The sequence below is a fragment of the Rhinopithecus roxellana genome, chromosome 8, assembly GCF_007565055.1.
Source record: "Rhinopithecus roxellana isolate Shanxi Qingling chromosome 8, ASM756505v1, whole genome shotgun sequence".
Classification (NCBI taxonomy): Eukaryota; Metazoa; Chordata; class Mammalia; order Primates; family Cercopithecidae; genus Rhinopithecus; species Rhinopithecus roxellana.
The window spans coordinates 136,170,847-136,191,130 of NC_044556.1; the positions used below are offsets into that span (position 1 = coordinate 136,170,847).

Here is a 20,284-nt window from a genome sequence, read left to right on the forward strand (position 1 = left end):
AGTTTGCATCTTTCTAAGATTGTTTTTATCCAAGTTATCTAATTTGTCGGCATACAACTGTTTGTAATCTTCTCCTACGGTTTTTTTTCATTATTATTTCTGTAAGATTGGTAGTAATGACCCCTCTTTCATTTCTGATTATAGTAATTAAGTCTTCTCGCTTTTGTTTGTCTTAGTCAGTATAGCTGAAGTCTTTTTGATTTTGTTGATCTTTTCCAAGAATCAGCTTTTGGTTTTGATAATTTTCTCTACTGTTTTTCTATTCTCTATTTAATTTGTATATGCTCTAATTTTTTGTTTGTTTTTTCCTTTTGCTTGCTTTGGGTAGAGTTTACTCTTCTTTTTTTCTGGTTTTAAGGTAGAATGTTAGGTTATCAATTTTAGATCTTATTTTTTAATATGCATGTTTGCAGCTACAAATCAGTCTAAGCTCTTCTTTATGTACATCCTGCAAGTTTTGGCATGTTGTTTTTATTTTCATTCCTCTCAAAATGTTATCTATTATGTGATTTCTTCTTTGACCAATAGTTATTTAGGAGTGTGATACTTCATTTTCACATACTTGTGAAGTTCCCAAATTTTGTTTTATTATTCGTTCCTAAATTTCATTGTGCTGGAGAACATATACTGTAAGATTATAGTCCTTTTAAGTATATCAAGAGTTGTCTTATGGTCTTATATATAGTCTATCTTTGAGAATAGGACATGTGCACTTGAGAAGACTGTGTTTTCTGGTGGAGTAGTCTATGTGTGCCAGTTGCATTATAGGTTGTACAAGTCTTCTATCTTTTTATTGATTTTCTGTGTAGTTGTTGTATCCACTATTGAAAGTGGGATATCGAAGTCTCTAACTTTTATTGTTGTATTGTCTGTTTCTCCCTTTGAGTTTGTCCATTTTTGTTCCATGTATATTGGGGATCTGTTGTTATGTACATATATATTTATAATTGGTATATCCTGATGAATTAACCTTTTGTATTTTTTTTTAAAGTCCTACTTTGTTGCCAGTAACAGTTTTTGTTGAAGTCATTTTGTGTGATGTTAGTATAGCCCCCTCAGTTCTTTTTCCATTACTGTTTGCATCATATATTGTTTTCCATCTTTTTACTTTCAATTTATTTGTCTTCAAATCTAAAGTGTGCTATTATAGGCAACATACAGTTGGAATTTTAAAAAAATCCATTCTGCCAATCTCTGCCTTTTGATTGGAGCATTTAATCCATTTATATTTAATTTAACTACTGATGTGGTAGAGTTTATGTCTGTCATTGGTTATACATTTTAATATTTATTATGTCGTTTTTTGTTTTTCTCTTTCTCCATTGCTGACATTTTCTTGGGTGCCATTTTATTTTCCTTATTGCCTCTTTTACTTTTTTTGAGTTTTATTTTTAGTAGTTTTCCTGAGTATTATAATTAGAATATTAATTAATATAGTATTTGGATATTTCAATAGTATACAAAAATTTTGTTCCTAGTTAGCTCTGTTTCCCCTCTTTTATGCTATTATTATTAAACAAATACATTTTAAAGTGCCCATTATTGCTTTATATTGTAATCTTTTAAATCAATAGGAGAAAAAATGAGTTATGAGCAAAATATACAGTTTTTTACATCTTACATATTTACCTATGTAGTTACCTCTACCAGTGAACTTTATTCTTTTGTGTGTATTAGATTTATTGTTTCATTTCAACCTGAAGAACTCCTTTAAGTATTCCTCACAGAACAGGGGTCTAGCAATGAATTCTGGAAAGAATTCCATTTTTGTTCTAGAAATATCTTAAATTCTTCTTTAATTTTAAAAGACAGATTTTCTGCATATGAAATTCTTGATTGGTAGTCATTTTCTTTCAGCACTTTGACTATGTCATCCTACTACCTTCTGGCCTTTGTCTTTTTTGATGAGAAATTGGCTATTGGTTGTATTGAGGCTCTTTGCACATAAGTCACTTCTGTCTTACTGCTTTCAAGATTCTTAGCTGTTGGTTTTAAACAGTTTGGTTTTGATGTCTTGGTGGGGACTTCTTTGAGTTTATCTAACTTAGAATTTTTTAAACTTCTTAGATATATAGATTGATGCTTTTCTTCAAATTTGGGAATGTTTCAGTTATTACCTTTAAAGGCATTCTTTCTGTACCTTTCTCTTTCCCCTCTCCTGTGGTACTCACGTTATGTTTGATGGTGTTTCCACAAGTCGTAGAGGCTCTATTCACTTTTCTTTCTTCTTTTTTCTTTGATTCTAAAATTGGATTATCTCAACTGACCAATCTTCAAATGCGTTGATTTCTTTCTTCTTCCAGCTTCCAGCTTTCTTCTTCTAGTTATTGAGTCTTTATTGCACTTTAGAATCTTTATTTGGCTTTTAAAAGTAATTTCTGTCACTTGATTAATATCTATATTTAATGATAATTCAGCTACTTTTCTTTGGTTCTTTATACATGGTTTCCTGTAATTCTTGGAACATTCAGTCATCCCTCAATATCCACAGGGGATTGATTCTAGGACCCCATATGATACCAAAATTTGTTGATGCTCGAGTTCCTTATATAAAATTGTATAGTTCTGACAAAGGGCTAATATCCAGAACCTACAAAGAACTCAAACAAATTTACAAGAAAAAAACAAACAACCCCATCAAAAAGTGGGCAAAGGATATGAACAGACACTTCTCAAAAGAAGACATTCATACAGCCAACAGACACATGAAAAAATGCTCATCACTCACCATCAGAGAAATGCAAATCAAAACCAAAATGAGATACCATCTCACACCAGTTAGAATGGCAATCATTTAAAAATCAGGAAACAACAGGTGCTGGAAAGGATGTGGAGAAATAGGAACACTTTTACACTGTTGGTGGGACTGTAAACTAGTTCAACCATTGTGGAAAACAGTGTGGCGATTCCTCAAGGATCTAGAAGTAGAAATACCATTTGACCCAGCCATCCCATTACTGGGGATATACCCAAAGGATTTTAAATCGTGCTGCTATAAAGACACATGCACTCGTATGTTTATTGGCGGCACTATTCACAATAGCAAAGACTTGGAATCAACCCAAATGTCCATCAGTGGCAGACTGGATTAAGAAAACGTGGCACATATACACCATGGGATACTATGCAGCCATAAAAAAGGATGAGTTTGTGTCTTTTGTAGGGACATGGATGCAGCTGGAAACCATCATTCTCAGCAAACTGTCGCAAGAACAGAAAACCAAACACCGCATGTTCTCACTCATAGGTGGGAACTGAACAATGAGATCACTTGGACTCGGGAAGGGGAACATCACACACCGGGGCCTATTGTGGGGAGGGGGTAGGGGGGAGGGATAGCATTAGGAGATATACCTAATGTAAATGATGAGTTAATGGGTGCAGCACACCAATATGGCACATGTATACATATGTAACAAACCTGCACATTGTGGACATGTACCCTAGAACTTAAAGTATAATAATAATAATAATAATAATAATAATAATAATAATAATAATAAAAAGCAGCACATCTAAAAAAATTTGTATAATATTTGTTGCAAAAATAATAAATGGGACCAATTAAATCTAAAACCTTCTGCATAGCAAAAGAAATAATCAGCAGAGTTAACAGACAACCCACAGAGTGGGAGAAAATATTAGCAAACTATGCATCTGGCAAAGGACCAATATTCAGAATTTACAAGGAACTCAAACAGATCAGCAAGAAAAAAGAAATAATCCCATCAAAAAGTGGTCAAAGGATATGAATAGACAATTCTCAAAGATATACAGGCAGCCAACCTAATATATGAAAAAAAGCTCGACATCATTCATCATTAGGGAAATGCAAATTGAAACCACAATGAGATACCACCTTACTCCTGCAAGAGTGACTGATATGGTTTCACTGTGTACCCACCCATATCTCACCTTGAATCATAGTTCCCATAATTTCTATGTATTGTGGGAGGGACCCAATGGGAGGTAATTGAATCATAGGAGTAAGTTCTCATGAGATCTAATGGTCTTATAAGGGACTTTTCCCCACCTTTGCTCTGCACTATTCCTTGCTGCTACCATGTGAAGAAGAATGTGTTTGCTTCCCCTTCAGCCATGATTATAAGCTTCCTGAGGCCTCCCCAGCCATGCTGAACTGTGAGTCAATGAAACCCCTTTCCTTTTTAAATTACCCAGTCTTGGGTATGTCTTTATTAGCAGCATGAGAATGAACTAACGCAATGACCATAAGTAAAAAGCAAAAAAAAAAAAAAAAAAGATGTGCTGTGGATGCAGTGAAAGGAAACACTTTTACACTGCTGGTGGGAATGTAAATTAGTACAACTACTATGGAGAACAGTATGAAGATTCCTTAAGGAACCAAAAGTAGAATACCATTCGACCCGGCAATCTCACCACTGGGTATTTATCCAAAAGAAAAAAAGTTGTTATATGAAAAAGACATGTGCACATGCATGTTTACAGCAGCACAATTCGCAATTGCAAAGATATGGAACCAACCTAAGTGCCCATCTACCAGAGTGGATAAAGAAAATGTGATATATATATATATATATATATATATATATATATATATATGTACACACACACACGCACACACACACACACCCCATGGAATACTACTCAGCCATAAAAAGGAATGAAATAATGTCTTTTGCAGCAACTTGGATGGAGTTGGAGGCCATTATTCTAAGTGAAGTAACCCAGGAATGGAAAATCAAATATTGTATGTTCTCACTTATAAGTAGGAGTTAAGCCATGAGGATGCAAAGGCATAATAATGATATAATGCACTTTGGGGATTCAGGGGGAAGTGTGACGGGGGATGAGGGATAAAAGACTACATATTGGGTACAGCGTATACTGTTCGAGTGATGGGTGTACTAAAATCTCAAATCACCACTGAAGAACTTATCCATGTAACCAACACCACCTGTACCCCAACAACTATTGAGATAAACATTAAAATAAATAAATTGTATAGTATTTGTGTATATACATCCTCTTATATAGTTTATTGTTTCTAGATTACTTAATTCCCAATACAGCATGAATGATATGTATTATACTACATTTTTTAGTATAGTAAAAAATGTAGTTATACTATATTTTTTATTTGTATTAATTTTTATTGTTGTATTGTTATTTTTATTAAAAAAAAATTTCCAATCTGTGGTTGGTTGACACTGCAGATAGAGAGGGCCAATTGTATTTAAAATAGCAGATTTAAAGTTTTTGTCTAGTAAATCCAATATCTAGGTTCTAGGTTTCCTGATGGACAGTTTCTATGCTGCTTCTTTTTCTACGTATGAGCAATGCTATCTTGCAATTTTTGTTGAAAAAGTAGGTATTTTAAATAATATAATGTGGCAACTCTGAAAATCATATCCTTCTCTCCTCATGGTTTTTATTGTTATTGTTTTTTGTTGCTGGTTTTCATTGTTGTGTCTTGATTCATTAGTGAGTAGGCAGAATACTGGCATCCTCCCAAATTTTCATATCCTAATCCTTGAACCTGTTAATATGTTAGGTTACATCATAAAGGGGAATTAAGGTTGTTAATCATTTGACCTTAAAATAGGAAGGTAATACCTAATTATCTGGATGAACCCAATGTAATCATAAGGATTATTAAATGTGGAAAAGGGAAGCAGCATATCAGAGTGATATAACGTGAGAAGAATGCTCCACTCACATCCTCTCATGGCCTGCCCATTGCTGGCTTTGAAGATGGAGGAAATGGCCTGTAGAAGTTGGAAAAGGCAAGAGAACAGATTCTCCTCTAGAGCCTCCAGAAGGGAATTCAGCTCTGCTAACACCTTAATATTAACCCAGTCAGGCCATGTTGGACTTCTGACCTATAAAACTGTAAGATAAATTTGTATTGTTTAAGCTACCAAGTTTGAGGTAATTTGTTTTAGAAGCATAAGGAAACGAACTTTTCTATATAAATTCTATGAAGTCTGTTTATACAGACTTTACCCTTGCAGAAAAGGTTTGCACTGACAGAACATTGAGTCTGGTTAAATAAAGAAAAATCTTGCAAATAGGAACTTTCACAGAAAGCCCAGACAGGTCAAATAATGACAGTTCTCTCAGAATGGTACTTTCGGGTAGCTCGAAACCTATTGTACTTCCTTCAGTGTCTGCTAGGCTGCTTTTTTCACTGCGATTATTGGACTATTTGTTTTCAAGTTTGAGCTGGAGAGAGGGTGACAGGGGTAGGTCAGTTAAAATGCCACAAAACTCACTGTTTTAAATGAAATTTAGCTACTTACTTTTTAATAAATACTTTTTGGATTTTTGCAAGTCTTTGGTTAATTTCCCAAGTTCTGAAAAGGTTGATTTTGACAATGTTTCCAATGTTTTTGTTTCTTTACTAGAGTAGTAGATTTTTTGAGTCCTTAGTCTGGCATTCTTGCTGACATCCAATCTTTCTTAAAGTTCTCTAGTGAAGTGAGAAATTGCCAACCCATTCCATAGCTCTGTATTTCTTATTCCCATAGTAGTGTTTTATTGCAGCAGCTACATAGTCTGTCAGATTCTTCAATGAGCACTTCAGTCCAGAAGGCTTCAAGTATTTAAAAAGCTGTTTTGAAGGAATGTGCCATGGACTGATTATTCTTCCTTTTTTCTTTTCCAGTTGGAAAAGTTAGATAGCCATATTTAGAGGTCTTGTGTCCTTAAATACTGTGTTGATAATCAGAATTCAGTGCAGAAAACAGAAGCATTCTAGGCATTTCAAACAGGTAGGGTTAATACATGGAATTAAATGAATACAAAAGTAATTATAAGAGTGAAGGAGGGGTGGTTCTAGGGTGAGTCTTTAGGAAAAACTCCCAGGACAAAAGAGATTTGACCCAAAGGACATCTACTTCTGAAAACAGACTTTATTTTAGACTTTTCAAAAATCAACTTTGAGTTTTTTTATCTTCTTTGATTTTGTTTGTTTACTGCTTTTATATTTATTATTTATTTCTAGCCTGTTTTGGTTTATTGTATTGGTCTTTTAAATTCTGGGTTGAGTGCTTAGGACATTTTTCCATTATTTCTTGTTTTTTATATATGTTAATTATGGCTTTAGATTTTCTTTAAGTACTGTACTGCTTTAGTGACATCCTACAGGTTTTAATATTAATCAATTTCACTTTATGTTTTTCTAAACTTATACCCTTATCTTGATTTCATCTTTAATGAGATTTTCCCCATGTAGATAGCTTTGTATTTTTGTTGTTGATTTATATTTTATAGTTTTTTAAAATTGTGATTATAAAATACCTTATGGGTATTTTGTGGGCTAATATTTCATTTTGAAAATATTCCATTGTCATTTAAAAAACATACATATTCTTTGGTAACTACACATCCCCAAACACACACATACACATATGCATACACGATCTGGATGGGTACTTTTATTTTTCATATTCTTTACAACTGTAATTTTTGTTTCACTACACAGCCAGTTTCTGAGAAGGACATGTTAAAATACACCACTTTTAGAGTTTTTCTTGCTTTTAGAATTTTTTAGAATTCTTAGTTTTAGAATTTTTCTTGCTTTCTAACAATTTTTGCTTTGTTATTCAATGCATAAGGTATTGTCATTATAAAATATTATTCATGAATTGTAACATGTTAATATAAATCAAGTTGCTTTGTCATGTTTAATAATTTTTGCTTTGTATATTTATCAGAAATTGATGTCAAATTATTGTATATCTTTGTCTAGCTCCTTATTGTAACATTTTTGTGGGTTTTTATTTGTGCTCCTTATTCACTTGGATATTTTAATTAAAAAATAGTTTTAACCCGTTGTATTAGTCCATTTTCGTGCTGCCGATAAAGGACATACCCAAGAATGGGCAATTTAGAAAACAAAGAGGTTTAATGAACTCACAGTTCCACATAGCTGGGGAGGTCTCACAATCATGGCAGAAGGCAAAAGGCACATCTCACATGGTGGCAGATGAGAGAAGAGAATGAGAGCCAAGGCAATCTGATGGATCTAAAACCATCAGATCCCATGAAATTTATTCACCACCATGAGAACAGTATGGGGGAACCGCCCCCGTGATTCAGTTATCTACCAGTGGGGTCCCTCCAAGCCAGAATTCAAGACGAGATTTGGGTGGGGACATAGCCAAACCTTGTCACCCACACAAGTTGATTTTTTGTTTTTTGTTTTTTGTTTTTTTTTTTTGAGGTGGAGTTTCACTCTTGTTGCCCAGGTTGGAGTGCAATGGCATGATCTCAGCTCACTGTAACCTCCACCTCCCACGTTCAAGTGATTCTCCTGTGTCAGCCTCCCAAGTAGCTGCGATTACAGGCACCCACCACTATGTCTGGCTAATTTTTTGTATTTTTAGTAGAGACGGGGTTTCACCATGTTGGCCAGGCTGGTCTCAAACTCCTGACCTGTGATTCGCCTGCCTCAGCCTCCTGAAGTGTTGGGATTACAGGCATGAGCCACCGCACCCGGCCACCCATACAAGTATTAACATGTCAAAAAGTCACTATTTTAAGTGTCAAAAAAATTCTGTTAAACAATTAAATGAACTCATTCATATTTATATATTTGATTTTATTTCTGCCATCTTACTTCTATTTTTTCTTGTTTTCTTTCCTTCTTCCCCCTTTCCTGTTTTTGGTAGATTAATGGATTGATGGATTTATTGATTGTATGTGGGTTGAGCATCTCTAGTGCATTGAATTAGTTAAATGTAGCAAATTCTTAAAATATGTTTTTTTCTGTCAACTTCAGATACTAATTTACAACATCTTTTTCAAACAAGACAGAACCTTTAATTCCCTTGTAATTTTCTTATCCTGGTATGCCTCTCACACTCCTTGAGATATTGTTGAAAACATGAAATTAATGTTCCAAGTTATTTCTTTTATATTATGCCTCTCAGACTTCACGAATTCCTACTTTCCAACTATATTAAATAACAGATCATCCTTATCAGTAATTACTTAAAGTTGAAAATATACTTTTCTGTTTTATTTTGTGAATAACTTAAGTTTAAATTTTATATCAAAGGAAAAAAGCTGTCAAAAAACACACAAAAATTATTCTGCTTTTTCTGAAATAGCTTAAGATAGTGCTATCCAAAGATAAAGTAAGATATTTTGAGATGTTGATTTCTTCTTCACTGGAAGAGTTCAAATTTAGTAGACTAATTACTTCTTGGTAAAGATAATTACTTACCAAATCAATCAGATTAAGTACAATAAAAAATCTGTCTTTAACTTTTTTTTTAACTCCTCTACTAATCTATATAATTATAAGAATTTTCCTATCTGGACACAGAGAAATGTGTGATCTAGAAAACTTATTTAGATTTTTTTAAATCTTGTTCTTCAGTCTATTTAATAGTATACTTTTATTCCAAATAGGTCAGTGTATACATGTGAAAAAAAGAAGAAAGGAAGAAAAAATATAATTTTAATTGAGCAAACAATTTCAGCTTAAATATTCTACTTAGAAGTATCTGTTTGGGCCTCTTGCAGAACCACCTCATCTGGAAGATGCAGGGAAGATGCTGAATGAGACTGTGGTGGTGAGCAACCCTGTACAGCTGGAGTGTAAGGCAGCTGGAAATCCTGTGCCTGGTACATTTACTCTTGGACTCTATAACTTAATATTTTAAGATTTCTGGGAATAACTGAAACTGGTTTTGAGCATAATATACTAATTACTCGTAAAGAACAGGTTATAGAATACATTTCATGGGTGAAACATTGATAAGAATATTATCAGTTAGATAAAATTTTTGAATTTTTATTGCCTTTAACTGCATGAAACAATTTATTTAAACAATGTAGAAATACGTGAATACCTTAATCATCTTATTGTCAGTATTGTGGCCACAAGACCCACATGGTGGTTTATATCCATTTATGCTGAAACTTTTTTTTTTTTTTTTTTTGAGACGGAGTCTCGCTCTGTCGCCCGGGCTGGAGTGCAGTGGCCGGATCTCAGCTCAAAACTTTTTTTTAACTTAAAAGCATCTTAATGAAGCTACATCAAATTGTCATTCTAATGAGACTACAACTTTGTTTTGTATATTCCCACCACTGGTAGATTATTCATATGAATCAGTAACAACATACATTTTTAAGGTCAATAATGTGTATGGTATTTGGTTGGTTAGGCATATAGCCAACATTTTATGGATGAAAGGAAACATACAACAAAAAAAATAGATAAGTTGAAAGTTTGCTATTAAATAATACTGATGTATTAGAGATAGTAAAGAATATCTTTCTTCTAAATTCATTTTCAGGACTCACTGACTTGGTGCTTGGTGTTTTTCTAAGGGTTACATTCTCTTAAAAATCAAAGCTAAAGAGATGATTACTTAAACAGATTAAATTCAAATGATAAGTATAAGAATAAAGTAATTGTGACTTAGCTAAGATCCAACTTAGTATATTTAATTTAAAAAATTTTTACATAGATCATCTTCTCCCCTTCTTTCAGTTATTACATGGTACAAAGATAATCGTCTACTCTCAGGTTCCACTAGCATGACTTTCTTGAACAGAGGACAGATCATTGATATCGAAAGTGCCCAGATCTCAGATGCTGGCATATTTAAATGCGTGGCCATCAACTCAGCTGGAGCTACAGAGTTATTTTACAGTCTGCAAGTTCATGGTTAGTGCCACTTCACCTAGATTCATTCTGGGGTAAAGAAGCATTCAAAATTATTAAGTGCTTCTATAAAATTATTGTGTAAGTATTTAACAGAGTGTGTTATTGTCATCTTTATGTAAGGGCACAGTGTTCTAAAACTTATAAATGTGCTTATTCCTGATTCCTATTAAAATGCTCAATTTCCACATGCTGTTGACTTAAGTTTGCTTTCAATGAGTTGTTGAAATAGTCATTGATACTGTTAGCTAACGACAAAAAAACGCTGCTTGTAAATGCTCTCTAAAAGAATCATAGGTATTAATGAAACGTTTCTGAGTGATTATCTCTAATAATGCTTTTAAGAGAAGTTGGTAGTTAACATACTACAGTGAATGCAGTGATTGAAGGGGGGTACACATGTGTGTTCCTGCACACACACACAAGCCTAGAAATCAATAAATAAAATTCCACTCTGGCATAAAAAACTGATTTCTTAAACAGACTGGCAAAACTTGTTTTTCCTCATCTGTGAAATGGAGAAATTGATACTTGCTCTATTTATCTCACAGGATGGCTGTGATTAGATCTTAAATAAGAGAGGTGAAAGAACTTACCAAAAAACAAGAACAAACCCTCCAATAAGAACACAATATTGTAGACATTACATGTAGTTTTTGTCATTTGAGGTCACAAATCCTGTGATATTAACATGTCTTACTTTCATTTGTTTTTTTCAGTGGCCCCATCAATTTCTGGCAGCAATAACATGGTGGCAGTGGTGGTTAACAACCCGGTGAGGTTAGAATGTGAAGCCAGAGGTATTCCTGCCCCAAGTCTGACCTGGTTGAAAGATGGGAGTCCTGTTTCTAGTTTTTCTAATGGAATACAGGTACTTTCATTCATTTCTTTGGTGACATTTACCACCTGATTATTCAGTACAGGAAGTACACGCAGGTAAAACTGTTGAAGAGATTTAGAGAACAAGGATTAACAGATGCTATTTTTTAAGTATACATATGCAACCATAAAAACCATGGACACATACCGGGGATCCCCAAATAATTCATTAAAAGCTCACTGTTTCTAAGAGTTCCCTTATTTTACTTTTAGGTGTTATATTTTGACCATTTGCTTTAGATATTTGTTGTTTTCTACCTGCCCCACTCCACTTTCTGCTACTACCACAATAGATACTTTACACAAAGAAATGTTAATCAACAAAACAGGAATTTTCTGGTAGAATTTAGGTTTAAATGTCTTCAAATAGTTATGAATCAGAGACTACACAGAGCATATATACTTCTACAAAAACATTAAGTAATATAGTAAGAAAAAATATAATGTAAACATCATGAGAAGTAAAATTTGAGTCCTAGAAAAATTTTAAATGCATTATATTGAGTCAAAATTAAAAATATAGAAGTACATATATACCTAATTTAAAGTTTAATTTTTATCTTGCCTAACAGAAAGCATAGTTCTCATAACATTCTACTTCTTCAGGTTTTCTTGCAAATCTAATGCTTTCAAAATTTGGGATCATAGAACATCCAGAGTTAATGTCAGTATTTTAGAAATACAACTGAATTTGTGGGATAAAGAATAATCATTGTAGCTTATTAATTAATTTGGCTACTACTTTGTTGTTAATTTCAGTTTCTTACCTTTTTACCCAAAGAAAAATTAGAAAGAGAATTAGCGCCTCTTATTCCAACTCATGTTTCTCTCCTGGCATCTTTCTCTCTGTTTGTAGTGTGTATGGATGAAAGTTGACTTTCATCTGATGCCATATGTAAAGACTTATTTTCAGTAGTCTTTACCAAATTTAATTCTAGCCTCTTACATTCTTCCACTGAGAAGATGAAAAGAGTATTATATGATGTTTGCCTACTTAAAAATATCCAAGAGAAAATCTTCCTGAAAGGCAAGTGTTAACTGACTAACCTCAAGAAAATAAGAGAAAATATCTATTACACCTACCATTCTCAGAGACATATTGGTTATTTAGCATTCTTCTCATTGACAGGTTCTCTCTGGTGGTCGAATCCTAGCACTGACCAGTGCACAAATCAGTGACACAGGAAGGTACACCTGCGTGGCAGTGAATGCTGCTGGAGAAAAACAAAGGGACATTGACCTCCGAGTATATGGTGAGAAATTTTAGTAATTAATTTTGCTCTGATAGACATGTGTTTGGGTCCTAAAATCATTGAGAAAGTTAAGGGAAGTTGTTGACAATAAAGAACAATGAACCTTAAAAATGATATTACAGGATCAATTCAAATCAGATTCTCTTTCTGCCTTATATCTGACTTTGGATGATTTTCCTTTTTTAAAGTTCTGAGAAAGTAAAATGCACACAGCCAGCGTGTAGGGTGTTGGTTTTATAGAGTACTCTGAAAACCATGACTGTGGATAGCAGCTCTGCCATTTAGAAGAGATAATCTTCTCATTGAAGCAAGTATCTGTTCAAGTAGCTCTCTTCATTCATTCTACTCAAAGCCATGCTTTTATTACTTTCTAAATATTTGTAATCAGCATATTTGTGATCAATACTATGTTTGTGCATTAAGGGCTCTTTGAGAAGCAAAAAGTTAATATAAATGTAGGCAAAATTTAAGTTTTTGCCCACTCTCAATGCTGCCCACAATGATCACAAAAGGAAATACCTGATCCCATCACAGCAAAAGAGCCCCAGAAGAAAGTTGGGGCTTCTTGATCTCCATTTATATATTATGCTTGTCTATCCACATTCCAGTATACCTTTACATTCAGAACTCTTTTAGACTTTTTTCTGAGGTTTATTTGCAATATATTCCTTAGTTCATGGAATAATGAAATTATTTCTTTTATGACCTCTTGAAGAGTTTCTGTTTAATGCAGAATGCAAGCCTTCTCTTTAAAGTCCTACCTCACTTCTAAATAATTCATTCCTTTCTGAAATATATTACCTTTTTAAAAAATTTTACCTCCAGACAATGCGGACCATGTTGTCTTCTCTTATATGTCTGCCAATGTAAATGTAATGATCACAACTAACATTTATCATTACATAATGTTTTAGTAAAAAGACCCCTTGTTATGGATATCATACATATTTAATGAAAGTAAAAGTTTTAGTTGGCATCGGTACACTACCAAAGGGTTCTCTGTGCTCTTTCTTTTTTGTTGCTACTGCAATTGACGTGAGTTCACATCCAGCCTCCAGATTTACTTAGGTATTTGAGGTAACAGATAGGTCTATAATGCCCAACCCCAGGAATTTTAACTCCTTCCCTGAATTGAGTCGCTTTTATGCTTTATGAAGAACTGGAAAGTTTCTATTCTAAAATACCCTTTGAGACTGATTCATCAATTAATCAAGTGTGTAACACAGTAGTTCTTCAGTCATTAGGAAGCAAGTAGAGGGGTGACATTGGTCTTGACAGAGTTTTAGTCAACACAGAATTCTGAGATAGTCTTCTTACATTTCTACACTGGCTAGTGTCAAGAGTGAACCTGGGAGATGATAAAGAGTTGATATTTTCCAGGAATTACAGAAACATGCATCACTATTCCTTATCATTTGCTAAGATACTTCTATACTACTTTCTTAGGCTGAAAATCAGTATCTTTCTCTGATATAAAAGTCAAATGGCTAGCTGATATATATGTTTGGGAATGTTTATATGTGTTAAGCCATTGAAATATCCATGCAGCAAGCTGCTGAAAAAGTGTAAAAGTAAAACAGGTTTTTAATCTAAAATCAGTGTCCAATCTGTATTTCACTATTAGTATTATTTCCATAAATTATATTTTTATATTTGTAGTAGTAACCTTGGTGATGTGTGTCTAATTAGAGCCTAATGAATGTTAATTCCCAGAGATAAATCACCTTCAGATTTACACCGGGGGTTGTGGTGGTGTTGGGGGGTGGAATAGGAGAAGGAGATAGTAGGCAAAGTAGCTTTTCCTACAATTATGAGTAGTTCGTTAAAATTTTTCTCCCTGGTATAATTCAGAGTATGTTTTGCCATACCCTGAGATATTGAAACAAGAGAATTGAGTTTTTAAAAGATTTGGATTCATATAGTGCCTTTTCTTTAAACTTAAGCTCAGAGAACTTTCCTGGAGATCATACATTCTTCAGCTTCCCAGCAACGACAACCCTATGACAACTCTGATTTTAGTAATTAAATTTAACAAACATAATGCTTAGGATGAGAAACAGGTCCAGAACACATCCCTTCCTAAGCAACATAACCACAAAGCAAAATAGGGATAACATCTAAGAAAGCTGAGGATCTAAAGGGTAGAACCCTTGTTCTCTTCTCAGACCAAACAAAAAGTTGGAAATGAGAGACAGGACAGAAAAAAAAATACATGTTTTGGTAATATATATTCTTGGCTATAATTAGATTTGCTTCAGTTTTTGTCCCTTAAACAAATACTCCATTGTTTTTGCATTTTTTCCTCTCATTTAAAGAATCTGGTTTCCTTTTGAACTTGATTCAACTCATTTAGTGTAAAAAAGAAAGTAACTGAAGGAAAATATATTTGGAAATGAATTAGCATTCTGTAGTCTTGAATTGTTTCCGACTTTCACTTCTGCAGTCATAATGAACTCATGCTGTTTTGTAGATTCTACAAATAATCTAAGACAAACATTTTTATACACGGTACTTTTTTATTCAATGAGGCCAAACTTTACCTAAAATTATTTCCAAGATGTGAAATCAGCTATTCTATTTAGGGCTTCCTGAGTGCTAGGACTTGTGAATCTGTTTTCATGGCATCTTTAGAAAATGGCACTAATTAGGCCAGGCTCAGTGGCTCACTCCTATAATCCCAGCACTTTGGGAGGCCAAGGCAGATGGATCGCCTGAGGTCAGGAGTTCGAGACCAGACTGGTCAACATGGTGAAACCCCGTATCTACTAAAAATACAAAAAAAAAAAAAAAAAAAAATTAGCCAGTTGTGGTGGCACATGCCTGCAATCCCAGCTATTTGGGAGGCTGAGGCAAGAGAATTGCTTGAACCTGGGAGGCAGAGGTTGCAGTGAGCCGAGACTGTGCCACTGTACTCCAACCTGGGCAATAAGAGCGAAACACCTTCTCAAAAAAAAAAAGGAAAGAAAGTGGCACTAATTGTGCTCACCCACTTTGCTATTTTTGTAGTAGTTTAAATCTCAGACTAATCATGTATCTTTTATCGAATGTGTCACACATCAAAAATGTCAGTGTTTTCTGTTTCTCAGATTACTTTAACCTTATCAAGAGCCAGATGTCTGTGTGTACTACTAAATTTAGCAGAAGGAACATCATGAATCTCTGCACAAATGCTCCATTGGTCAATCTCACCCATTGTGCAGTGTGTTTCTTCCTTCAGCATCAATTTCTTTGAGTTTAACATAAGTCCTGCATCCCAAAACAGCAAATGAAAGTGCTCTTTAGTTCATACCCTTTCCCTCTGTAGCAGACATAGGAACAGAGAAACCTCATGGTTACAGAGGCACAATACTACTACTATAGTCAAAGTCTATTGCCTTCTTTATCTTGCCACATGCTGATGGAGTATCAAGCCTGAAACAATGGCTGATAAACGATAATAATATTTTTACCACAAAAATCTTGTTTCTACCAAAACATTTTAGTACAACTTAACCTTTTTTGTGGTTAAAAAAAAATGCTACAAATATAGCAAATTTTCTATAGCCCTGCATAGTGATAGGATTTCGTGAGAAATGGCCAAGGAAATTCCTCTCTGTGCTTTGTTGGAATGGCCTTTTATAACAGGCCTGATTTCATCATTAGTTTGTGTTTCTGAATGATTATATATACAGGCCTGAAAGAGTCCTTGAGAAGTTATGGAGCCTACCCTCTCATTCTTGGCAGGACTGTACCTAAACCATCTAAGATAAATGATTGTTTACTGTATTCTTTAATATACCCAAGGGAAAGAGATTTCTTAAACTTTTCAGAAAACACATTTCAGCATCTAAGGAGCTTTATATAGCCAGAGAATCCTAATTTTAATCTCATTAAAATTTCCACTTATTTCCTCTTATGCAATTGTGAGTATGTTGTGCAGCTGGTCATTGAATTGATTTGTTCTTTATTCTGTCACCATGGAAAACCAAAAAGAACACTAAACTGCAAGTCAGAAGGCTCCTAACTTTACCACCAATTAATCATATTATTTTGCACAAGCTATTATCTGACACCAATTTTATGTTTTGCACACTGCAAGATGGGACTGGATGAGCTCTATGATATCCTCCAACTATTTTTTAATGTTGCCTCTGTGACTATGACATCTATTTCTTTTGCAAAAATTACAAATAAATATTGGAGGCGTATTCACCCTTAGCTTATTGTTTCTAAAATATTTCATGAGTGATTTATTACTTTGTAAACCTTACACAGTAACATCTAGTTCTAAAAGTTTCTTATTTGGGCACTTGAGAACTTCCCGTTCTAAACGTTTTTTACATAAAAAGTGAGAAGCATTGTTCAACAAGAATACATTAATCAGTGATTTATTAGTACTTGATTCTGAACCAAGTGATTCAAAAGCGTATGTTAGAATGATTGTGATCCTACATCTTAAAAGAACCAATACAGGTATTCAGTATATGTCCTGCTAATTAATGAATATAAATAGTGTGCTGGCCTGTTTTATCCTGAAAGAAAACCCATCTTTCATGTAGTTCCACCAAATATTATGGGAGAAGAACAGAATGTCTCTGTTCTTCTCCCATAATATTTGTGGGAGAAGTGAGAAGTATTGTTCAACAAGAATACATTAATCAGTGATTTATTAGTACTTGATTCTGAACCAAGTGATTCAAAAGCGTATGTTAGAATGATTGTGATCCTACATCTTAAAAGAACCAATACAGGTATTCAGTATATGTCCTGCTAATTAATGAATATAAATAGTGTGCTGGCCTGTTTTATCCTGAAAGAAAACCCATCTTTCATGTAGTTCCACCAAATATTATGGGAGAAGAACAGAATGTCTCTGTCCTCATTAGCCAAGCTGTGGAGTTACTATGTCAAAGCGATGCTGTTCCCCCACCTACTCTTACTTGGTTAAAAGACGGCCACCCCTTGCTGAAGAAACCAGGCCTCAGTATATCTGAAAATGGAAGTGTGTTCAAGGTAAGGATATGGATTCATTTATTTTATCTTATGTTATTGTAAGTTCATGGTTTTGGTACTACCCCTATTTAGCGTGACTGTCTTTTACAAGTGTTGGACTAATTTTCTCTTACAAAATTCTAGGAACCCTTTTATTGATGAGGTTTGTAATATTTTTAAATTTTGTGCTTAGTGAGATTCAATTATTTGTCATCCATATCCAGAAACGATCTCAAAAAATGCTTCCAGGAAAATATCATAGAAATAATCCAAGGTGTGCCTCACCTTCAGTCTTCCAGCCAATCACCAAGTGCCCATTTTAGGTGCTCTGGACAAAGATGCAAAAAGTCATGATGGTTCACACCTGATCCCAACACTTTGGGAGGCCAAGGTGGGCAGATCACTTGAGGTCAGGAGTTCAAGAGCAGCCCAGTCAACATGGTGAAACCCTGTCTCTACTAAAAGTACAAAAATTAGCCTGGCATGGTGGCATGCACCTGTAATCTCAGCTACTTGGGAGGCTGAGGTAAGACAGCTGCCTGAACCCGGGAGGTGGAGGTTGCATTAAGCTGAGATCACACCACTGCACTCCAGCCTGGGTGACAGAGCAAGACTTTGTCTCAAAAAAAAAAAAAAAAAAAAAAAAAAAGAAATGCAAACAAGCATGACACACTTCATGTCCTTGATGTCTTCCAATCTCATGTAAATACATAAAAAATTAACAATTTAGTTGAAAAATGCAACAAGTACTATAGTCTGAGTCAATTACCAAGTGGATGGTACAGATAATACATTTTGAGGGGTGGCAAAAGGTGAGGCTCTGGTTGCCAGGATTAGTCTTAAAAGACTACTTAGTGTTTTAGAGGTAGATGAGATAAGAGGCAAGGGAAGCAAGTCAGCTAGTTTGGCTCAAACAGAGAATTTAACAAAGTGAATATTTAGAAATAATGTTGAAAAGGTTGATTTGAATGAAATAAAGTGTGACATTGAAAGTCAGCCTAAGGAATTCAGATTCAGGAGGACAGAAGACTGCCGAATGTTTATAACATCCTCATAATAACCAAACTGAGAAATCAAAAGACCAGCTAAGTAATCTGCCTACAGTTACTGAAAGACAGAAATTGGATTAGAACACCAGGAGTAGGGCTTCAGAACCTGTGCTACTAACCACCACATAGCCTCTTGCTAAAGGAAGGTTTATTACTGATAAAGAATCTTGAGAAATAGATGGCAGGCAGTAAGCTGGGCAGCTTACCTAAGGAAGACAGAAGCATGGGGTTGAGTGAAAGGGAGCATGAAGGAGTATGTTAGAGGCAGAGGATGGAGATCTTGGGTATTATGATTGTATAATAATGGAGCTGGGTGAGAAAGGAAAGACCAGAATCACTGATGAAAGAAAGAGGGATGAACTAATTGAACTACACAAGAAAAAAAAAAAAAAAGGAAGAAGAAGAAGAAGAAAAGTCATTGTCCATTCGCAGGGGCAGAGCCTAGCATTCTAGAAAGCATGTGGTAAAATTCTCAAACCTTAACTCTGACGAAATGACAGAGGGAGACAATTGCATAAATGCAAATCTCAGTGAGTACAGAAGTTTGTCCCATTGAGGGGTTTAGGGAGAAGATCAGAGGAATGAAAACTTTTTTGGAATGCAATTCTTATTAGTCAGTTAAAAGCATCTTACCTACGCACTACCATTCACACACATCTCTAACAAAATCAAGTAATAGAATCTTACCATTTTGTTTTGCCTGGTACACACTAGGTGCTCAATAAATATTAATCCCTCCTCTCTATTATTCCCTCCCCGACCCTTTCTATGAGACATGCAGGCCTGTGCATACTGACCTTAAGGACTTGGAACCCCAGATTTGAGTGAGCCTGCCACGAATTATGTGACTCTGAGCAATTTAGATATCTTAATTGATTGAGTTTCCTTATCTGTAAAATGAGGAGGTTGGATTTTATTTCCTCTTTCAAGTCTAATATTCTTAGGTGCTCCATGTGTTCTTTTAGCTAATTCCATCTCTATTGTTCACACCAATTGATTAATAAATGTTTATTGACTGCCTTCTGTGCACCCCTGCTAAGCTAAATACTTCAAATGATCACTCTAACTTCTGTGATCATTGAATGTTTTAGAAATTATTGATTGCAAACTTAGTTGGCAATAAGTCACATACTGCTTGTTGTATCTTTGGTATTATCTTGTATTATTATATATTATTTATTATTAAGTTCTTTTTATGTTCACATTCTTTATATTCTCAACTAGATTGCAAACTTAAATCAGAAACCATATGTGACATTATATCTGTTTATGTCTTCTACCTACAGTACCTAGTACAAGTGTTGTAATAACTGCAAATGGTCAATGAATGAATGAGCATTGATGCATGTTGTACATAAATACATGAAAAATAATTACTGATACTAATTCATCTGCCAAGCACCAAACTGGGTACTAGGAGAATGAGGCTAATGTAATGTAATACTTAGCTTAAAGAAGCTTACAAACCCAGC

At 34.5% G+C, this 20,284-nt stretch overlaps 1 protein-coding gene across 1 annotated transcript in view; it reads left to right on the forward strand.

Moving 5' to 3' along the window:
* HMCN1 (hemicentin 1) overlaps nt 1-20,284 on the forward strand; it is a 470,019-nt gene that overhangs the window by 289,871 nt on the left and 159,864 nt on the right. Inside the window, 5 exon segments of the mRNA XM_030936855.1 lie at nt 9,514-9,615; nt 10,487-10,663; nt 11,380-11,531; nt 12,669-12,792; nt 17,609-17,784. Coding sequence (XP_030792715.1) covers nt 9,514-9,615; nt 10,487-10,663; nt 11,380-11,531; nt 12,669-12,792; nt 17,609-17,784 — 731 coding nt within the window.